This window comes from Coregonus clupeaformis, chromosome 27 (assembly GCF_020615455.1).
Source record: "Coregonus clupeaformis isolate EN_2021a chromosome 27, ASM2061545v1, whole genome shotgun sequence".
Classification (NCBI taxonomy): Eukaryota; Metazoa; Chordata; class Actinopteri; order Salmoniformes; family Salmonidae; genus Coregonus; species Coregonus clupeaformis.
The window spans coordinates 14,442,796-14,460,523 of NC_059218.1; the positions used below are offsets into that span (position 1 = coordinate 14,442,796).

Here is a 17,728-nt window from a genome sequence, read left to right on the forward strand (position 1 = left end):
GATTTCATGTAATGGACATACACAAAATAGTCCAAACTGGTGAAGTGAAATTTAAAAAATAACTTGTTTCAAAAAAATCTAAAAAATAAATAACAGAAAAGTGGTGTGTGTATATGTATTCACCCCCTTTGCTATGAAGCCCCTAAATAAGATCTGGTGCAACCAATTACCTTCAGAAGTCACATAATTAGTTAAATAAAGTCCACCTGTGTGCAATCTAAGTGTCACATGATCTGTCACATGATCTCACACTTGTTCTGAAAGGCCCCAGAGTCTGCAACACCACTAAGCAAGGGGCACCACCAAGCAACCAGCACCATGAAGACCAAGGAGCTTTCCAAACAGGTCAGGGACAAAGTTGTGGAGAAGTACAGATCAGGGTTGGGTTATAAAAAAAAATCTGAAACTTTGAACATCCCAAGGAGCACCATTAAATCCATTATTAAAAAATGGAAAGAATATGGCACCACAACAAACCTGCCCACCAAAACTCACGGACCAGGGAAGGAGGGCATTAATCAAATAAACAACACAAACTTAAAAAATCTGCAATTGTCACATCTTCCCCCTCTCCGGTGCTCGACGTCGCCGGTCTACTAACCACCGGTCCTGGCAACCCATCTTTACGTACACCTGTGTCTGATCATCAGTCACACCTGGACATCATTACTCCCTGATTACTTACCCTTTATATAGCACTCTTTTGTTATCAGTTATCAGGCTGTTGTTATGTTTCCTTGTCAGACGTTTCTCTTGTTTTGTATCATTCTATGTTCGTTCATATTAAACTCACTAACTGCACATGCTTCCTAACTCCCTGCGGCGACGTTACAGAATACTACCTCACCAAATGGAAGCAGCAGTTAATCAGGACATCTCCCAGATGGTCAGCGAACAGGGACACCTACTTCGTCAACACCACGACCAGCTGGCACAACTGGGGACGGCTATGGATGAGGTCTTCCGTGTTCTTCAACGTCTCGACATTTCCTGAGGGGCGTCACCTCCAACAAGTGGAGGATTCACTACAACAAGTCGACCCAGCGAGTCAGCACCCCAGCCCATCCAACAGCCTGCCCAGGTCAGCGATGCCCGTTTGTCCCTCCTGGACAAATATGACGGGTCTCCCTCCAAATGCCGTGGCTTCCTACTCTAGTGCTCCGTCTATTTCACTCATCAGATGGGAGCCCCCACCACGGAGAGGTCCAAGGTTGCCACGGTTATTTCCCTGCTGACCGGATGGGCATTGGAGTGGGGTACGGCCATCTGGGAGAGAGGTGAGGAGGAGCTGGGTTCCTATGGCTCTGTTCAGGGGGGTCTTCGACCATCCACCGGAGGGCAGAGAGGGGGGGTGAGAGCCTACTCCAACTACGGGAGGATGGCCAGACCACGGCGGAGTACGCGCTCACCTTTCGGACAGTGGCGGCATCCAGCGGATGGAATGAGCCGGCGCTCTGCACCCTATTCAGAAGAGGATTGCGCGAAGAGGTTCATGCGGAGTTGGCGTGCCGAGACGTCAATCTAACCTTGGACACACTCCTTGCGATGGCCATCCATCTGGATAACCTTCTTCTGGAGCGTCGGCACCCCCATCGCCTCTCTGCCTCCTTCGTTGACCGTTCTGAGTCAGAGCCTGAACCCATGGAGGTAGGGGCCACACGCCTCCCCACTGCTGAGCGACGCCGTCTGAGACAGTTAGGGCTCTGTCCCTATTGCGGCCAGGAGGGGCACCAGCTTCAACAGTGTCTGGTACGTCCCAACCCGGAATCCACGAGAGCAGAGGGACGGCCCCGTTATCATCCATCTCCTGGGTTAGGCGTGAGTACTCTATCATCATCACTTTCCGCCAAACCTTTTTTAGTATCTATTTCACTAGCTGGCTGTCCCTCATCTATTGTTTGTACAGCTCTAGTGGATTCCGGTGCCGCAGGGAATTTTATTGACCAGGCCCTTGCCTCCTCCCTGCACATCACTTCATACCCGCTCTCCTCTCCGTTTCTGGTCCAGGAGTTGGATATGCGACCATTGGGATCCGCAGTATTACGCATGTCACAGCTCCACTCACCCTCGCCGTGGGACCCAAGCACCAGGAAAGCCTGTCCTTCCTCATCACCTCCGCACACGTGCACAAAGTCATCCTTGGCCTCCCGTGGCTCAAACTCCATAATCCCACCATCTCCTGGTCAGAGAGGAGGATTACCGCCTGGGGACCAGGATGTCGGAGGACCTGCTTTCCTGCACCCTGTGGTTCCACATCGGTGGAGGGCCCTGTGAGTGTCCGCCAGCCCATCAATCGGTCCTGCCATATCGTTTTGGGACGTAGATGTGGACGTTGCACACTATGTCAACTCATGTTCAGTATCTCCCCGGTACACTCCAGCAGGAAAACTCCTTCCTCTTCCCATGCCTCAGCGTCCCTGATCTGTCCATTGATTTTGTCACTGATCTCCCCTCCTCTGATGGTTTCACTACCATTTTGGTGGTTGTGGACAGATTCTCTATATCATGCCGTTTCATCCCTCTCTCTGGTCTCCCTACCGCTCTCCAGGAGCTGGGGAGGTTCCTGAGGAGTCACTGCCAGGACCGGCAGGGGGAGTGGGCCCGATTCCTTCCTTGGGCTGAATATGCCCAGAATTCATTGTGACACGCCTCCACCGGGCTGACTCCCATCCAGTGTGTTCTGGGTTATCAGCCGGCCCTGGCTCCGTGGACTCCAAGCCAGACCGAAGCTCCTGCGGTGGACTTGTGGTCCACAACATTTGAGAGAAATAAGCTTTTTGTGCTTATGGAAAATTTCTGGGATCTTTTATTTCAGCTCATGAAACATGGGACCAACACTTTATATAATATAATATGCCATTTAGCAGATGCTTTTATCCAAAGCGACTTACAGTCATGTGTGCATACATTTTTACGTATGGGTGGTCCCAGGGATCGAACCCACTACTCTGGCGTTACAAGCGCCATGCTCTACCAATTGAGCTACAGAGGACCACTTTACATGTTGTTTATATTTTTGTTCAGTATATATGGTACTTAATTCCCTGTCGTTTTTTTATGAGTGTGACTGTTAAGTTATTTTGGATCGAGTTAAGTAATTACATTTTTTTTTTCATTAATAAGACCCATGTATTGACAATGAAAGATGTAATATGTTATTATTAAAATGAAAACAAAACTACTGAATTAGTCGTTAATTCTCTCTGGTAAATTTTACATACACAAAACCAAATATTTGAAATCTGTTCCCAAATGCAATATATTGTTACCTGAAATCCAATATTTAATCAAATCTCTAGAATTAGTCAATAATAAAAAATTGAAAAACATGTATTCTTACAACTCAATCATAGGTTTATACAATTGTAACCCCTTTCATGTGTAGTGATTATTTTTTATTTTTTTAACTTTAATGTTATTTTATGTTTCTTTAGTGAAAATATACGTGTAGTGATGTCCTAAAAAAAATACCTGGCTCCTTGGTATGGGGAGGGGAAAATGGGAGGTATTCACATTAGCCAACGAGATTCTCGCGAAACATTGCTGTAGCAGCGCCATTTTGGGACGGAGAGAAGCAAAAGCGGCAATTTTATTTATTTTTAAAAGCAATGAATTTGCAAACACTTTAAGTTAATGAGATGATCAATGTGGAAAGTCTGATAAATAAATATCAGCGTCTTGGCCATTTGTTACGAAATAACAAAAAAGCGAATGACAACTGTCAAAGGGGGCACGAGATAGTAAGCTGTGACTGATTCGGCAGGTTACCTACAAGCTAACGACGCTAGCTAGCTAACGTTAGCAAGAAGTCAATGACTGCAATGTATCTACTAACTCTAGCGAAGTTATCGGGAGAGCGTTGACATCATTGAAAGGTAAGTATTGTGGAATTAGTCACAGAACAAATCAATAACAGGGAGTAACATTCGCTTATTTGGCTAGCTCCCTAGTCAGCTAAGTTAGCTAGTTGACGTTCAAGAGTTGAGTGCGCTAGCTAGCTAAACATCCGCTAACTATTGTAAGGCATGAACCCCTTTCTGTGTTTGTAAACATTGCCGCACGAGAGTGAAGCGCGCAATGTTGGTGTGGCAGAACACGGGAGTTCTCATAGAGCGCCAGCAAAAAAAAGCCACCATTTACTCATGTTGAGTCCTTTCAGACTACATTTGGATTATAATTGCAATTTAAGGCTCGTATGAATGTCCTTCTAAACATAATGTTTGTGTCATCGCAAATCAACTGCATTATACTTAAAAACATCAACTTCAACCAGTAAAATAGCTCTGGCTAGATTTTGCTACAGCTTATGTCAATTACCGTTAGCATTCTAGCTAACAATTGCTGCGTCCAAAATAGGTATTTTGCAAAGATGACAAACAATTAACAAATATACTATTTGCGACCGTTCAATCAATAATCAAAACATTGTAAGCGTATAAGAACCCCAAAAGTGTTTTTGTTTATAAGTAATAATTATGTAAATGTAGGCTTAAATGGGAACAATTGGAGGGCTGTCTTTTGCATAGTTGATACACGCGCCTGCTGTCGCCGACAGTGCCATTGCATTTTGGTACGCCAAAAGTACATTAACGCTGCGTTTCCCTTGCAGGGGCAGTTGTAGTTGTTCTGTGTGGTGTATACGTTGGATTTATCGAAAGAATGCTTCAAATTGCATGCTTGACAGAAATGGTAACAAATCAAATTCAAATCAAATTTTATTTGTCACATGAGCCGAATACAACAGGTGTATGTATACCTTACGGTGAAATGCTTACTTACAATGCAGTTCAAGAAAGTGTTAAGAAAATATTTACTAAATAAACTAAAGTAAAAAATAACACAATAAAATTACATAACAATAACGAGGCTATATACAGGGGGTACCAGTACCTTGTCAATGTCAAAAACACTGTTGGTGTGATCGAGGCATTATTGCATTTTAGTACATTCATTTCCAATGGAACGTTGCGTTTGCCTTGCAGCATTGCGTTGCAGAGGCAGTTGTAGTGCGTTCTGTGTGGTGCATACGTTGGATTTATCAAATTTATGCATAGACGGCTTGACAGAAAGGTGATTGTTGAACTTTTGTTGCATGCATATCCAGATTATGCTGCGTACCATTTTGCGCAATAACACTGTAGGTGTACTCAGTGTCAGGCCTTGATCAACACCGATAGTGTCATTGCGCAAAATGTTACACAGCATCATCTGGATATGTGTGCAACAAAAGTTCAACATTCACCTTCTGCTACCATTTCTGTCAAGCCGTCTACGCATACATTTGATAAATCCAACGTATGCACCACACAGAACGCACTGCAACTGCCTCTGCAACGCAATGCTGCAAGGCAGACGCAGGTTTCCATTGGAAATTAATGTACTTCTGGTGTACCACAATGCAATGACGCTGTTGGTGTGATCGAAGCGTCAGTGTGTTCTTGTACTGAAAAACCATCTATCCACCTCATTTTCAAATGTTGCCATGGGCACAGCCAAACAACAGAAGTGATGGATTAGACTTCCGCTTTACATCAAATCAAATTTTATTGGTCACATACATGTGTTTAGCAGATGTTATTGCGAGTGTAGGGGAATGCTTGTGTTTCTAGCTCTGACAGTGCAGTAATATCTAACATCTAACAATTTCACAACATATACCCAATACACACAAATCTAAGTAAAGCAATGGAATTAAGAATATATAAATAAATATATGGACGAGCATTGTCAGAGCAGCATAGACTAAGATACAGTAGAATAGTATAGAATACAGTATATACATATGAGATGAGTAATGCAAGATATGTGAACATTATTAAAGCGACTAGTGTTCCATTTATTAAAGTGGCCAGTGATTTCTAATCAGTGGGGAAAAAAAGTATTTAGTCAGCCACCAATTGTGCAAGTTCTCCCACTTAAAAAGATGAGAGGCCTGTAATTTACATCATAGGTACACGTCAACTATAACAGACAAAATGAGAAAAACAAATCCAGTAAATCACATTGTAGGATTTTTAATGAATTTACTTGCAAATTATGGTGGAAAATAAGTATTTGGTCAATAACAAAAGTTTCTCAATACTTTGTTATATACCCTTTGTTGGCAATGACACAGGTCAAACGTTTTCTGTAAGTCTTCACAAGGTTTTCACACACTGTTGCTGGTATTTTGGCCCATTCCTCCATGCAGATCTCCTCTAGAGCAGTGATGTTTTGGGGCTGTCGCTGGGCAACACAGACTTTCAACTCCCTCCAAAGATTTTCTATGGGGTTGAGATCTGGAGACTGGCTAGGCCACTCCAGGACCTTGAAATGCTTCTTACGAAGCCACTCCTTCGTTGCCCGGGCGGTGTGTTTGGGATCATTGTCATGCTGAAAGACCCAGCCACGTTTCATCTTCAATGCCCTTGCTGATGGAAGGAGATTTTCACTCAAAATCTCACGATACATGGCCCCATTCCTTATTTTCTTTACAAGGATCAGTCGTCCTGGTCCCTTTGCAGAAAAACAGCCCCAAAGCATGATGTTTCCACCCCCATGCTTCACAGTAGGTATGGTGTTCTTTGGATGCAACTCAGCATTCTTTGTCCTCCAAACACGACGAGTTGAGTTTTTACCAAAAAGTTCTACACTGCTCAAAAAAATTAAGGGAACACTTAAACAACACATCCTAGATCTGAATGAATGAAATAATCTTATTAAATACTTTTTTCTTTACATAGCTGAATGTGCTGACAACAAAATCACACAAAAATTATCAATGGAAATCAAATTTATCAACCCATGGAGGTCTGGATTTGGAGTCACCCTCAAAATTAAAGTGGAAAACCACACTACAGGCTGATCCAACTTTGATGTAATGTCCTTAAAACAAATCAAAATGAGGCTCAGTAGTGTGTGTGGCCTCCACGTGCCTGTATGACCTCCCTACAATGCCTGGGCATGCTCCTGATGAGGTGGCGGATGGTCTCCTGAGGGATCTCCTCCCAGACCTGGACTAAAGCATCCGCCAACTCCTGGACAGTCTGTGGTGCAACGTGGCGTTGGTGGATGGAGTGAGACATTATGTCCCAGATGTGCTCAATTGGATTCAGGTCCGGGGAACGGGCGGGCCAGTCCATAGCATCAATGCCTTCCTCTTGCAGGAACTGCTGACACACTCCAGCCACATGAGGTCTAGCATTGTCTTGAATTAGGAGGAACCCAGGGCCAACCGCACCAGCATATGGTCTCACAAGGGGTCTGAGGATCTCATCTCGGTACCTAATGGCAGTCAGGCTACCTCTGGCGAGCACATGGAGGGCTGTGCGGCCCCCCAAAGAAATGCCACCCCACACCATGACTGACCCACCGCCAAACCGGTCATGCTGGAGGATGTTGCAGGCAGCAGAACGTTCTCCACGGCGTCTCCAGACTCTGTCACGTCTGTCACATGTGCTCAGTGTGAACCTGCTTTCATCTGTGAAGAGCACAGGGCGCCAGTGGCGAATTTGCCAATCTTGGTGTTCTCTGGTAAATGCCAAACGTCCTGCACGGTGTTGGGCTGTAAGCACAACCCCCACCTGTGGACGTCGGGCCCTCATACCACCCTCATGGTCTGTTTCTGACCGTTTGAGCAGACACATGCACATTTGTGGCCTGCTGGAGGTCATTTTGCAGGGCTCTGGCAGTGCTCCTCCTGCTCCACCTTGCACAAAGGTGGACGTAGCGGTCCTGCTGCTGGGTTGTTGCCCTCCTACGGCCTCCTCCACGTCTCCTGATGTACTGGCCTGTCTCCTGGTAGCGCCTCCATGCTCTGGACACTACGCTGACAGACACAGCAAACCTTCTTGCCACAGCTCGCATTGATGTGCCATCCTGGATGAGCTGCACTACCTGAGCCACTTGTGTGGGTTGTAGACTCTGTCTCATGCTACCACTAGAGTGAAAGCACCGCCAGCATTCAAAAGTGACCAAAACATCAGCCAGGAAGCATAGGAACTGAGAAGTGGTCTGTGGTCACCACCTGCAGAACCACTTCTTTATTGGGGGTGTCTTGCTAATTGCCTATAATTTCCACCTGTTGTCTATTCCATTTGCACAACAGCATGTGAAATGTATTGTCAGTCAGTGTTGCTTCCTAAGTGGACAGTTTGATTTCACAGAAGTGTGATTGACTTGGAGTTACATTGTGTTGTTTAAGTGTTCCCTTTATTTTTTTGAGCAGTGTATTTTGGTTTCATCTGACCATATGACATTCTCCCAATCCTTTTCTGGATCATCCAAATGCACTCTAGCAAACTTCAGACGGGCCTGGACATGTACTGGCTTAAGCAGGGGGACACGTCTGGCACTGCAGGATTTGAGTCCCTGGCGGCGTAGTGTGTTACTGATGGTAGGCTTTGTTACTTTGGTCCCAGCTCTCTGCAGGTCATTCACTAGGTGTCCCCCCCGTGTGGTTCTGGGATTTTTGCTCACCGTTCTTGTGATCATTTTGACCCCACGGGGTGAGATCTTGCGTGGAGCCCCAGATCGAGGGAGATTATCAGTGGTCTTGTATGTCTTCCATTTCATAATAATTGCTCCCACAATTGATTTCTTCAAAGCAAGCTGCTTACCTATTGCAGATTCAGTCTTCCCAGCCTGGTGCAGGTCTACAATTTTGTTTCTGGTGTCCTTTGACAGCTCTTTGGTCTTGGCCATAGTGGAGTTTGGAGTGTGACTGTTTGAGGTTGTGGACAGGTCTTTTATACTGATAACAAGTTCAAACAGGTGCCATTAATACAGGTAACGAGTGGAGGACAGAGGAGACTCTTAAAGAAGAGGTTACAGGTCTGTGAGAGCCAGAAATCTTGCTTGTTTTTTATTGACCAAATACTTATTTTCCACCATAATTTGCAAATAAATTCATTAAAAATCCTACAATGTGATTTTCTGGATTTTTTTCCCTCATTTTGTCTGTCATAGTTGACGTGTACCTATGATGAAAATTACAGGCCGCTCATCTTTTTAAGTGGGTGAACTTGCACAATTGGTGGCTGACTAAATACTTTTTCCCCCCACTGTATGTAGCCTAGAGTTAAGATTGGCCTACTATACGAAAATATGGGCTTCTCCTTTCCAACTCCCCACCCGTTCTTAATGCTGTAGCCTATTTTACATTCAGCAAGCAAGAGCAAGCGTGCATCTCTTGTCCAATAGGCTATTAGGAGGCTAAAGAAAATAAGTCAAAATAAGTGTCCCACAAGCTTTTGTAGTCTGGCTTTTCCTGGGACTGCATAAAATTTAAGAGGAATAGCCGTGGCAGCGGAGAGGCCAGGTGCGTAATTGCGTATCAGAACAACAGGCTCGAGATGTAGCCTATAGCCTAAATTGGAAGCGTATGCATATTAGCCCATAATTCATAAGCTCAGTGTTAGGCTTAATACTGCAGTGAATATTTACAGTCAATTTACAGATCGAAAGAAAACCAAGTTAATCAGATAACAAAATCATAGGTAGGCTAAGCTATGTGCGCTCCCTCCCAGTCCCCGGGTACCAGCTCGAAAAGCTACCCTATTGTTTCAGTTTTTTAGGGCCAAGAAATGTTTCCTACCTAGGCTACAACAACACAATGTAATGAAGAATGTTAATGTTTTCAAGTGAGTACAGAACTCTAGTCTAACTGTAAACTGCAGTGAATAGCCTATGTCATTTGAATAACTGCTCAAAAGCCTGGCATTTTCAATGCATATTCATTTAGTAATAACTGCATCTAGCCTGCCTGATTGGGCAACCATTTGGATCAGTTATGGGTTTTTTCTCGGCAGTTTAGCCTACAAGGTCCAGGCTCATTAGCAGGCGGGTAATATGGTGTATTTTTTTCAGGATGTATCAGCTAACAGAAACATGCTAATGTAGGGATTTCTAGTGGCGCGCATATGAATTATGATAATGCGCGAGCGCGGAGGAAGTTGTATTCATAGTGTCCGCGTTTGGCTTCCGTGTTTTAAAAGCATTAGAAAATGAGGTGATAGGTCGTTATCAATAAAACGTCACAATAAGGTGCAGAGTGTTAGATTTGCCTGCTGGGTGGCAAGGAGGCCCCCAGCTCTGCTAAAACCATTGACAACTGCATGCCGTTTTCAAGAGATTTTTAAATAAATGTTATAACTATTTGGTTGTAATATCATAACCTCTTGAAGAGCATAGTCAGAACTACACATTTCCGAGTATCCTATGCAAAGCAATTGTGCACATTTAGTGCTATCATCAGTTATACATCAAGTAACTGCATCCTTTATGATCAGTAAACATCAATTGATCATGTCATTTCACATATGTGAGGGTAGCCTCACGACCTTTCTCAATATTGGCCACCATTAATTGGATATTTCATTGCCTAGATATCAGAATGTTACCATGGTTACTCCATGATATCAATCTGAAAGAAGTCGCTGTAAAAAAGACGCAATAGTCTCTACAAGGCAGAATGTTGAATAAAATTATATTTATACTTACTTTACCGGTTGTACATGATGTTGGTTGTTTTGGCAGTAGGAGGTGGAGATGGGGTATCCAAAGGAAAGTGTTGTTTACCTGACTTTTTGCGGCGCCGGTAGGTTCTGTCGCTTGCATTTTCAATCTGTTGACGCATTGCACGTGATGTACAATATGTAAACAATAGCCGAATGTAGTCGACCGAAGCACATTTCCTCGCAAACGATATACAGACCAGCATACTGAAGGTCGGGTTGATAACACTACTCTTTGGATATTTTGTCTAACATTCCTGCCTGCAAAAAGACAAACCACACGGACAACAGGTAAAGTATCATTTTATTCAGCATTCTGGCTTGTAGAGGTCGTGAGAGGAAACTTTCCTGATTCTCTGCAATTCAATGTCAGGTTTTCAGGCTAGATATTTGAGTGATATAAAATAAAAGTGTGCTATACCTAACAAGTATGAGTGGTTTAGATTAACTTCCCATCCTTTGTAGGCTCGGCCTGTCAAGCAGCAGAAGGACACATTTGCTGATGTAACATTACTGTTAGCTGATAATGTTTACTTTGCAAGCTGTCGGTACAAACTTTGTACAGTTGGCTAAACATAGTGGTAATCAGACCTAATGTACTTTTTTTTTCTCCAACCAACGTAGGCCTACTAGCGAAGTTGGCTAACATTATCCCCTTTTCAACATTGTTTTTAAGAGTGTTTATTCACTGTTGCTGCGGACAGACATGATAGGCTACATTGATTGAAGGACCATGTCAGATTGGCTAGCTAATAACAGATCATGTCAATATGGCTAGTTAACAAGCGAACTTTCAGGGGATAAACTAAATTGCTATATTTTCTTGCCATCTATAGTGGTGATGACAGTAATCCGGATGACAACTATACCAGGATGAGGACTTGCAGATGTCACGCTCCTTCCAAAAGCCTAATCTCTGATGAAGCAAGCTAAATGACATGTTGTTTGCTTAGTTAGCTAGCTACATGCCAATTGGATAGGCTACCCTCATGTATCTGAAAATACATGATCAATTGATGTTTACATGAAAAGCATGCAGTTACTTGCTGTATAATTCTGATGATATAGCTAAATGTGGAATAATCAGAAATGTGTTGTTGTGACTACGCTCTTCAAGAGGTGATGATATTAAAACCAAACATTTATTTAACAATCCCTTGAAAACGGCACATAGTTGTCAATGGTTTTAGCTCTCCTTGTTACCCAGAAGCCAAATTGAACGCTCTGCACCGTTTTATTCCTAACGACCTATCGAAAATGAAGATGCTGGAGATGGGGTCTGTGGGCAGGTGTGATGTTGTTGTGCTTTTGTATGCTGTCATTTGTATGTGAATGTTTTGTATAATATAACATAAAAAAGAGAGAGAATGATAGAGGCCTCTAGTGGCCAGAAGGCTGTTTTAGCATGGGCAAAGCCATTGAGCGCTTTCACCATGCTTCCACATTTTTTCAGTAGTCAATTGGGTGGGGATTCCTATGGGTTGTAGCCTCAATGGCGCTTCACATGCTGTCACAGACGCTATAATGGAACAGATATAAAGATGAGTCCTCTATCTCTATGGTCTAACATTACCTGGTGTTTTAACATGTATTGTCTGTAGAGTGAATAACATGCTAGGTAGCCTACCTTTATATCGCTAACTTAGCACATGCTATAGTCAAAGACACTCAACTAACCCTTAGGTTTCCCATTTTATCTGTGCTATAGTCTACTAGCTAATGTTGTCAAATATTGATGCTATCAGTTAGCTAGCTGTAGCATAATGTGATTTTCTAGTCTCTTTGCTAACTTCTGCCCTTAGCTGGTAATCAGCCTTAATGTGTTTGATGCTGTCTTAGCTGACTATCTTGCTATCATGCTTTCTCTTTTGGATCACAGGTGAACAGCCTCACTTCATAGGATATCCCAATTGTCAAGGAAGACAGACATAGGACTTGCTACTATTGGCTCAACGTCCGTGTTGCATGGGATAAGCAGCATCTGAACATGTGGACTGGTTTTGTGGAATTACAAAGTACTATTTTATTTTGCATTTTATTTGAGACTTTGTGATATTATGTGGACATACGTAATGCACTGACCTGCTTTAGTCTCCTCTTCCTCTTTACAAGTCTTCCATATGTTTCTGAAAAATGCATCATGTACACACACATGATTGAAAGCTGTAGTTACTGTTAGCTAGCTAACTTTATTTTTGGCAACATGTGATCACACTAACATTTTTATTGTCTGATTAAAAAATTAATAATAATTTTAATGGTATCAGGGCAGTACAAACCCCCAGCAAAATCACTGAATCCTTCCTAAAGGGTTCAGAGCAAATCCACCCCAATGTCTCCTTTGTAAAATTGGACGAGAATGTCATTGGATTTCCTTCAACATCTCTGAAGGACTCTTCATCATTCTGGGAACTGGAATTACATGTAAAAACATTTTGTAAATGACCCTATCTGCACGATACATGTGGGGAGCAGATTAACTGGATAAGAACTGATTGTGAGAAGGAAAACACTGGGATAATCTTGGGATTACAGCGCGGCAGACGCCTATGCTCAGTCCTCCATAGCTGGTTTATAAGTGCAGACGAAGAATATCAAGGATCTGGAAGGATTGTGTATGGAGGAATTCTCTTAAGATCCCTCCCAATAATGTTCTGAAACTCATAAAACATTTTAGTAAAAGGCTCAGTGCCGTTATCCTCGCAAGGTGAGGTATTGAAAACAGGAGTGTCAATAATTGTTAATATTACTATGTATAATCATTTTAGCATACAATATAGCTCAGTATTTGAATTATTTATTTTATAGTCATTTTTGCTCATCTTTATCAAGGGTCTAATAATGTCGGACCCCACTGTAGGTCTCTAGTGAAAGGAACAATATGCTGCTGGTTGTCTCTCGATTGTGACTGACGGCTTGGTATCTGACTAGACGGTCGTGTTGAGAATAATTCAAACACTGTCTGGCTTTTGAAATGCGTTTGCAGATTTCCTTGTTTTCTCATGTTTTGGTTTTGAAGGGATCAAAACACCTCACAGTTGAAAGCAGTTAATGAATAATCATTTTTCTCACATAGAGGTCCCTTCTATGCTTTGGTCTCTTGTCACCATGCTTATGTTGCTCTGTGTGTGGCACAAAAACACAACACTTTTCACAGTCTAGAACATTGAGTTAATTAAATATCTATAACATAGTTGAACAAAGCATTGTTTTCCGATAGCAGGATGCATTTCCTATAGTAGACACACATGCCCAGAGGAATATAAGCCTTGGCTATTTCTCACACACAGCATCTCAGGTTCATGTTTGAATTGTTGTAATTTTGTCAGCCAGTAGTAGCCTATTCTAGTATTTTACATTTCCATCCACAACTGTGTATTTGTAAGACTGCTAACTGATGACCAACCCTGAGATAACCTTTTGCTAACCTCCTGATGTGACACTGTCATGGTCCTACCTATCTCCATCAGTCAGGCACTGAACTGATGAATTGCACTCTGCTGCATCAGCTCAGACTTCCATTGAACTCTGTTTCATGTTCCGCAAGGGTTGGATGACACTCTCCTGTCCACATGAATATTATCTCTGCTGTCTGCTACGCCTAATGGGAAGCGAAAGGGACTGGAGCAGGAAAAACTCCATTCTGTCACGTTGCATTGTATCGGTTGGTTAGTTAGTAGTGTGCCACTTGAAAGAGAATTCAGTTGAGAAATCATTGGGCCTAATGCCCATAAACACACTCATGATGCCTGGAGATGGCTCAGCTACTACACTCTCTCTCTAACACGCCACAGCGCCTCTTTCTCTCGCTCTCTTGCTCTCATTTAGGGGCTGGAAAAATGAGGTGTTGATGTCTTACCTACCTCACTGGAGACGGAAACCTAAATGGCGCAGCATGACTTCACTCCAGCCTGGCTTAATTTTCCCACAGCACCCTTATCAGCCCAGGTACCGTAGTGTTTGTGTGTAGCCTATGTCCAGTCCAATGTGTGTCTTGTCTCTCTGGATGTGTGTATGTGCACAAGATATACTGCCTGCCCTCTTGTGTAGACACACATGTTGTCTTCTGTTCATTTCAGACACACGTATAAAACGTGATTGTTGTATGGAGTATTTGTCAGCCTGACAGTCTGTCTGTGTGTTAGCCCTCTCAGGTCTATGACAAGCCTTTCGAGTCTCCTGCCGAACGTCTGGACAGCCAAGGGGATGTGAGTCGCAAACGCCACAACTCATCAGATGGCTCAGAGTCTGTCAACAGACACACTGAGGGTATGGAACTAACTAATGTCTGAAGTAGAACATCTATTAATGTTGGCTAGAATTAACTAATCAAGAGCTGGTTTGACACCTTTATGTGCCTCTCAGTCGACCACCTACTTGTCTGGCTGTCTGTCCATCTCGCAGCCCATCTATTCTTTATCTACCTATCATACTTCCAGTATCTATCCATCCATGCGTTTGTCTCTGTGAGATAGAGGGACACTCTATACTCATTGGTAAAGCCAAATTGTCTGATTCACAGGAGGCTACTCCAGGAACGGATGGAGAGTCCGGAATGGCAGCGAGGGCTCGAGCTCATGCTCTCCCCTTCAGCAAGGCGGACCCCCGCCCCGCTCCAAGAGCAAAGGCCTGCCGGAGGACCAGCGAGGCCACAGGGACGACGGGGACAAACGCAAGCAGTTTGAAGCTGAAGACTTTGTGAGTGGTGTAGTAAGGCAGCCTAATGGGGTTGTGACTACCTTAGGCTTTTTTCTTACGACCCATCGAGTAGTCCTAAACAAAAACAATGTTTTGAAGTTATCACTAGGGCTGTTAAGGTGACCGTATTACCGCCACACCGGCGGTCATGAGTCATGACCACAGTCAAATTCTATGTGACCGTTTAGTCACGATAACTAGGCTTCTCCAAAACTGCGCTCTGATGCTGCTGATGGTCATTAGTAGCCTACCAAACTTGCTAACTGCCAGTAGCTAATGGCCTGGTACTCAGTGATCAATTGTATTTCTAATCACTCTGACATCAGTGCAAGTACAATCGAAAATCAAATCAAACACTTCATGAGAGCTCATGAGTTTGTTTTGCGCAACATTTCTATAGGCTATGCAATTGCATGAGAAAACAGTTTTGATGGTTTAAGAGGATCCCATCAGCTTTTTCTATAGGCTTACTATATTTATTTCTCAACTTTCCAAATATTAAGCACATTGCTTTGCTTTACAACAGGAGTATTGCCTACCTGGCTGGCATGAAAATGAACCGTTGGAAAAGCGTCCTCCATTCGCTTTTTAAGTGCATAGATGACATATACACTACATGACCAAAAACTTGTCGAACATATCATTCCAAAATCATGGGCATTAAGATAGAGTTGGTCCCTTTTTGCTGTTATAACAACCTCCACTCTTCTGGGAAGGCTTTCCACTAGATGTTGGGACTTGCTTCCATTTAGCTACAAGAGTATTAGTGAGGTTGGGCACTGCAGTAGGGCGATTAGGCCTGGTTCGCAGTCGGCGTTCCAATTCATCCCAAAGGTGTTCGATGGGGTTGAGGTCAGGGCTCTGTGCAGGCCAGTCAAGTTCTTCCACATTGATCTCGACAAACCAGTTCTGTATGGACCTTGCTTTGTGCACGGGGCATTGTCATGCTGAAACAGTAAAGGGCCTTCCCTAAACTGTTGCCACAATGTTGGAAGCACAGAATCGTCTAGAATGTCATTGTATGCTGTAGCGTTAAGATTTCCCTTCACTGGAACTAAGGGGCCCAGCCCGAACCATGAAAACAGCCCCAGACCATTATTCCTCCTCCACCAAACTTTACAGTTGGCATTGGGGTAGGTAGCGTTCTCCTGGCATCCGCTAAACCTAGATTCGTATGTCGGACTGCCAGATGGTGAAGCTTGATTCATCACTCCAGAGAACGAGTTTCCACTGCTCCAGAGTCCAATGGTGGCAAGCTTTACACCACTCCAGCCGACGCATGGCATTGCGCAATTTGATCTTAGGCTTGTGTGCGGCTGCTCGGCCATGGAAACCCATTTCATGAAGCTCCTGACGAACAGTTCTTGTGCTGACGTTGCTTCCAGAGGCAGTTTGGAAAAATGGTAGTGAGTGTTGCAACCGAGGACAGACTATTATTTACGCGCTTCAGCACTCGGCGGTCCCGTTCTGTGAGCTTGTGTGGCCTACCACTTCGTGGCTGAGCCGTTGTTGCTCCTAGACAATTCCACTTCACAATAACAGCACTTACAATTGACCGGGGCAGCACTAGCAGGGCAGAAATTTGACAAACTGACTTGTTGGAAAGGTGGCATCCTATGACGGTGCCACATAGAAAGTCACTGAGCTCTTCAGTACGGGCCATTCTACTGCCTATGTTTGTCTATGGAGATTGCATGGCGTTGTGCTCAATATTATACACCTGTCAGCAACGGGTTTGACTGAAATAGCTGAATCCACTTATTTGAAGTGGTGTCCACATACTTCTGGCCATGTGTATAGCCTAATGTTTGTATCACAACTAAAGTTGCACAAATAACTATAAATTAAGCATATAGGAGGACCTGTTTCCTTGCTCAACACAGAATAACCGCATGTGCGCACTCCCTCTGAAATCTTTTGGAGAAAATATCCTTTCTATTTTATTCAGCAATGTTCAATTGTATTCTTCATACTATAAAATAATGCCACGGAATTCTAAGCAAATCTTGTCTGCTAAATGAACTGTGTAGCCCAAAGCCATGTGGCATAGCTAGATCAGGGCCTAACATAAGTACAACTCAGAATATGCTATTCTGTTCTTCTGAAATAGGCTACATTTTCTTCATATCATATTTCTTTAGACCTGTCTAAAATAAATAATGGATTTATTGTGATGGTGTAGGCTATATTAAATCGATTTATTAGACTTTTTTAAATGTAGATGTTCCTACGGTCTGCATCAATGGCTTGTAGGCTATGCATTGAAGCCAGGAGATGCTAAATGTGTTTATGTTAATTAATGGTAAATTACTGTGAGACAGGCAGTTATTTGCATGACAGTCACCGGCTGACAACATTTCATGACCGCCACAGCCCTAGTTATCACCCAATCTGACTCAAATGGAATCAGCCTTGACCTATTGGTTTGGCATATGCTCAGCTGGTAGAGCACAGCGCTTGTAACGCCAATGTAGTGGGTTCGATCCCCGGGACCACCCATACACAAAAAAAATGTATGCACGCATGACTGTAAGTCG

The 17,728-nt window shown here is 43.4% G+C and overlaps 1 protein-coding gene across 6 annotated transcripts in view; it reads left to right on the top strand.

The window, feature by feature from the left end:
• Positions 1–3,555: 3,555 nt before the first annotated feature.
• LOC121541394 (vasculin) overlaps positions 3,556–17,728 on the top strand; it is a 38,737-nt gene continuing 24,564 nt past the window's right edge. Inside the window, exons 1-5 of one of the 6 annotated variants that reach the window (XM_041850371.2) lie at positions 3,556–3,875; positions 11,330–11,782; positions 12,373–14,441; positions 14,639–14,762; positions 15,016–15,191. In XM_041850371.2, coding sequence (XP_041706305.1) covers positions 14,379–14,441; positions 14,639–14,762; positions 15,016–15,191 — 363 coding nt within the window. In that variant the 5' untranslated portion in view covers positions 3,556–3,875; positions 11,330–11,782; positions 12,373–14,378. Of the gene's footprint in view, positions 3,876–9,016; positions 9,621–11,329; positions 11,783–12,372; positions 14,442–14,638; positions 14,763–15,015; positions 15,192–17,728 lie in introns of those variants that run through there. The other 5 variants (XM_041850374.2, XM_041850376.2, XM_041850369.2 and 2 more) reach the window with 5 other exon arrangements.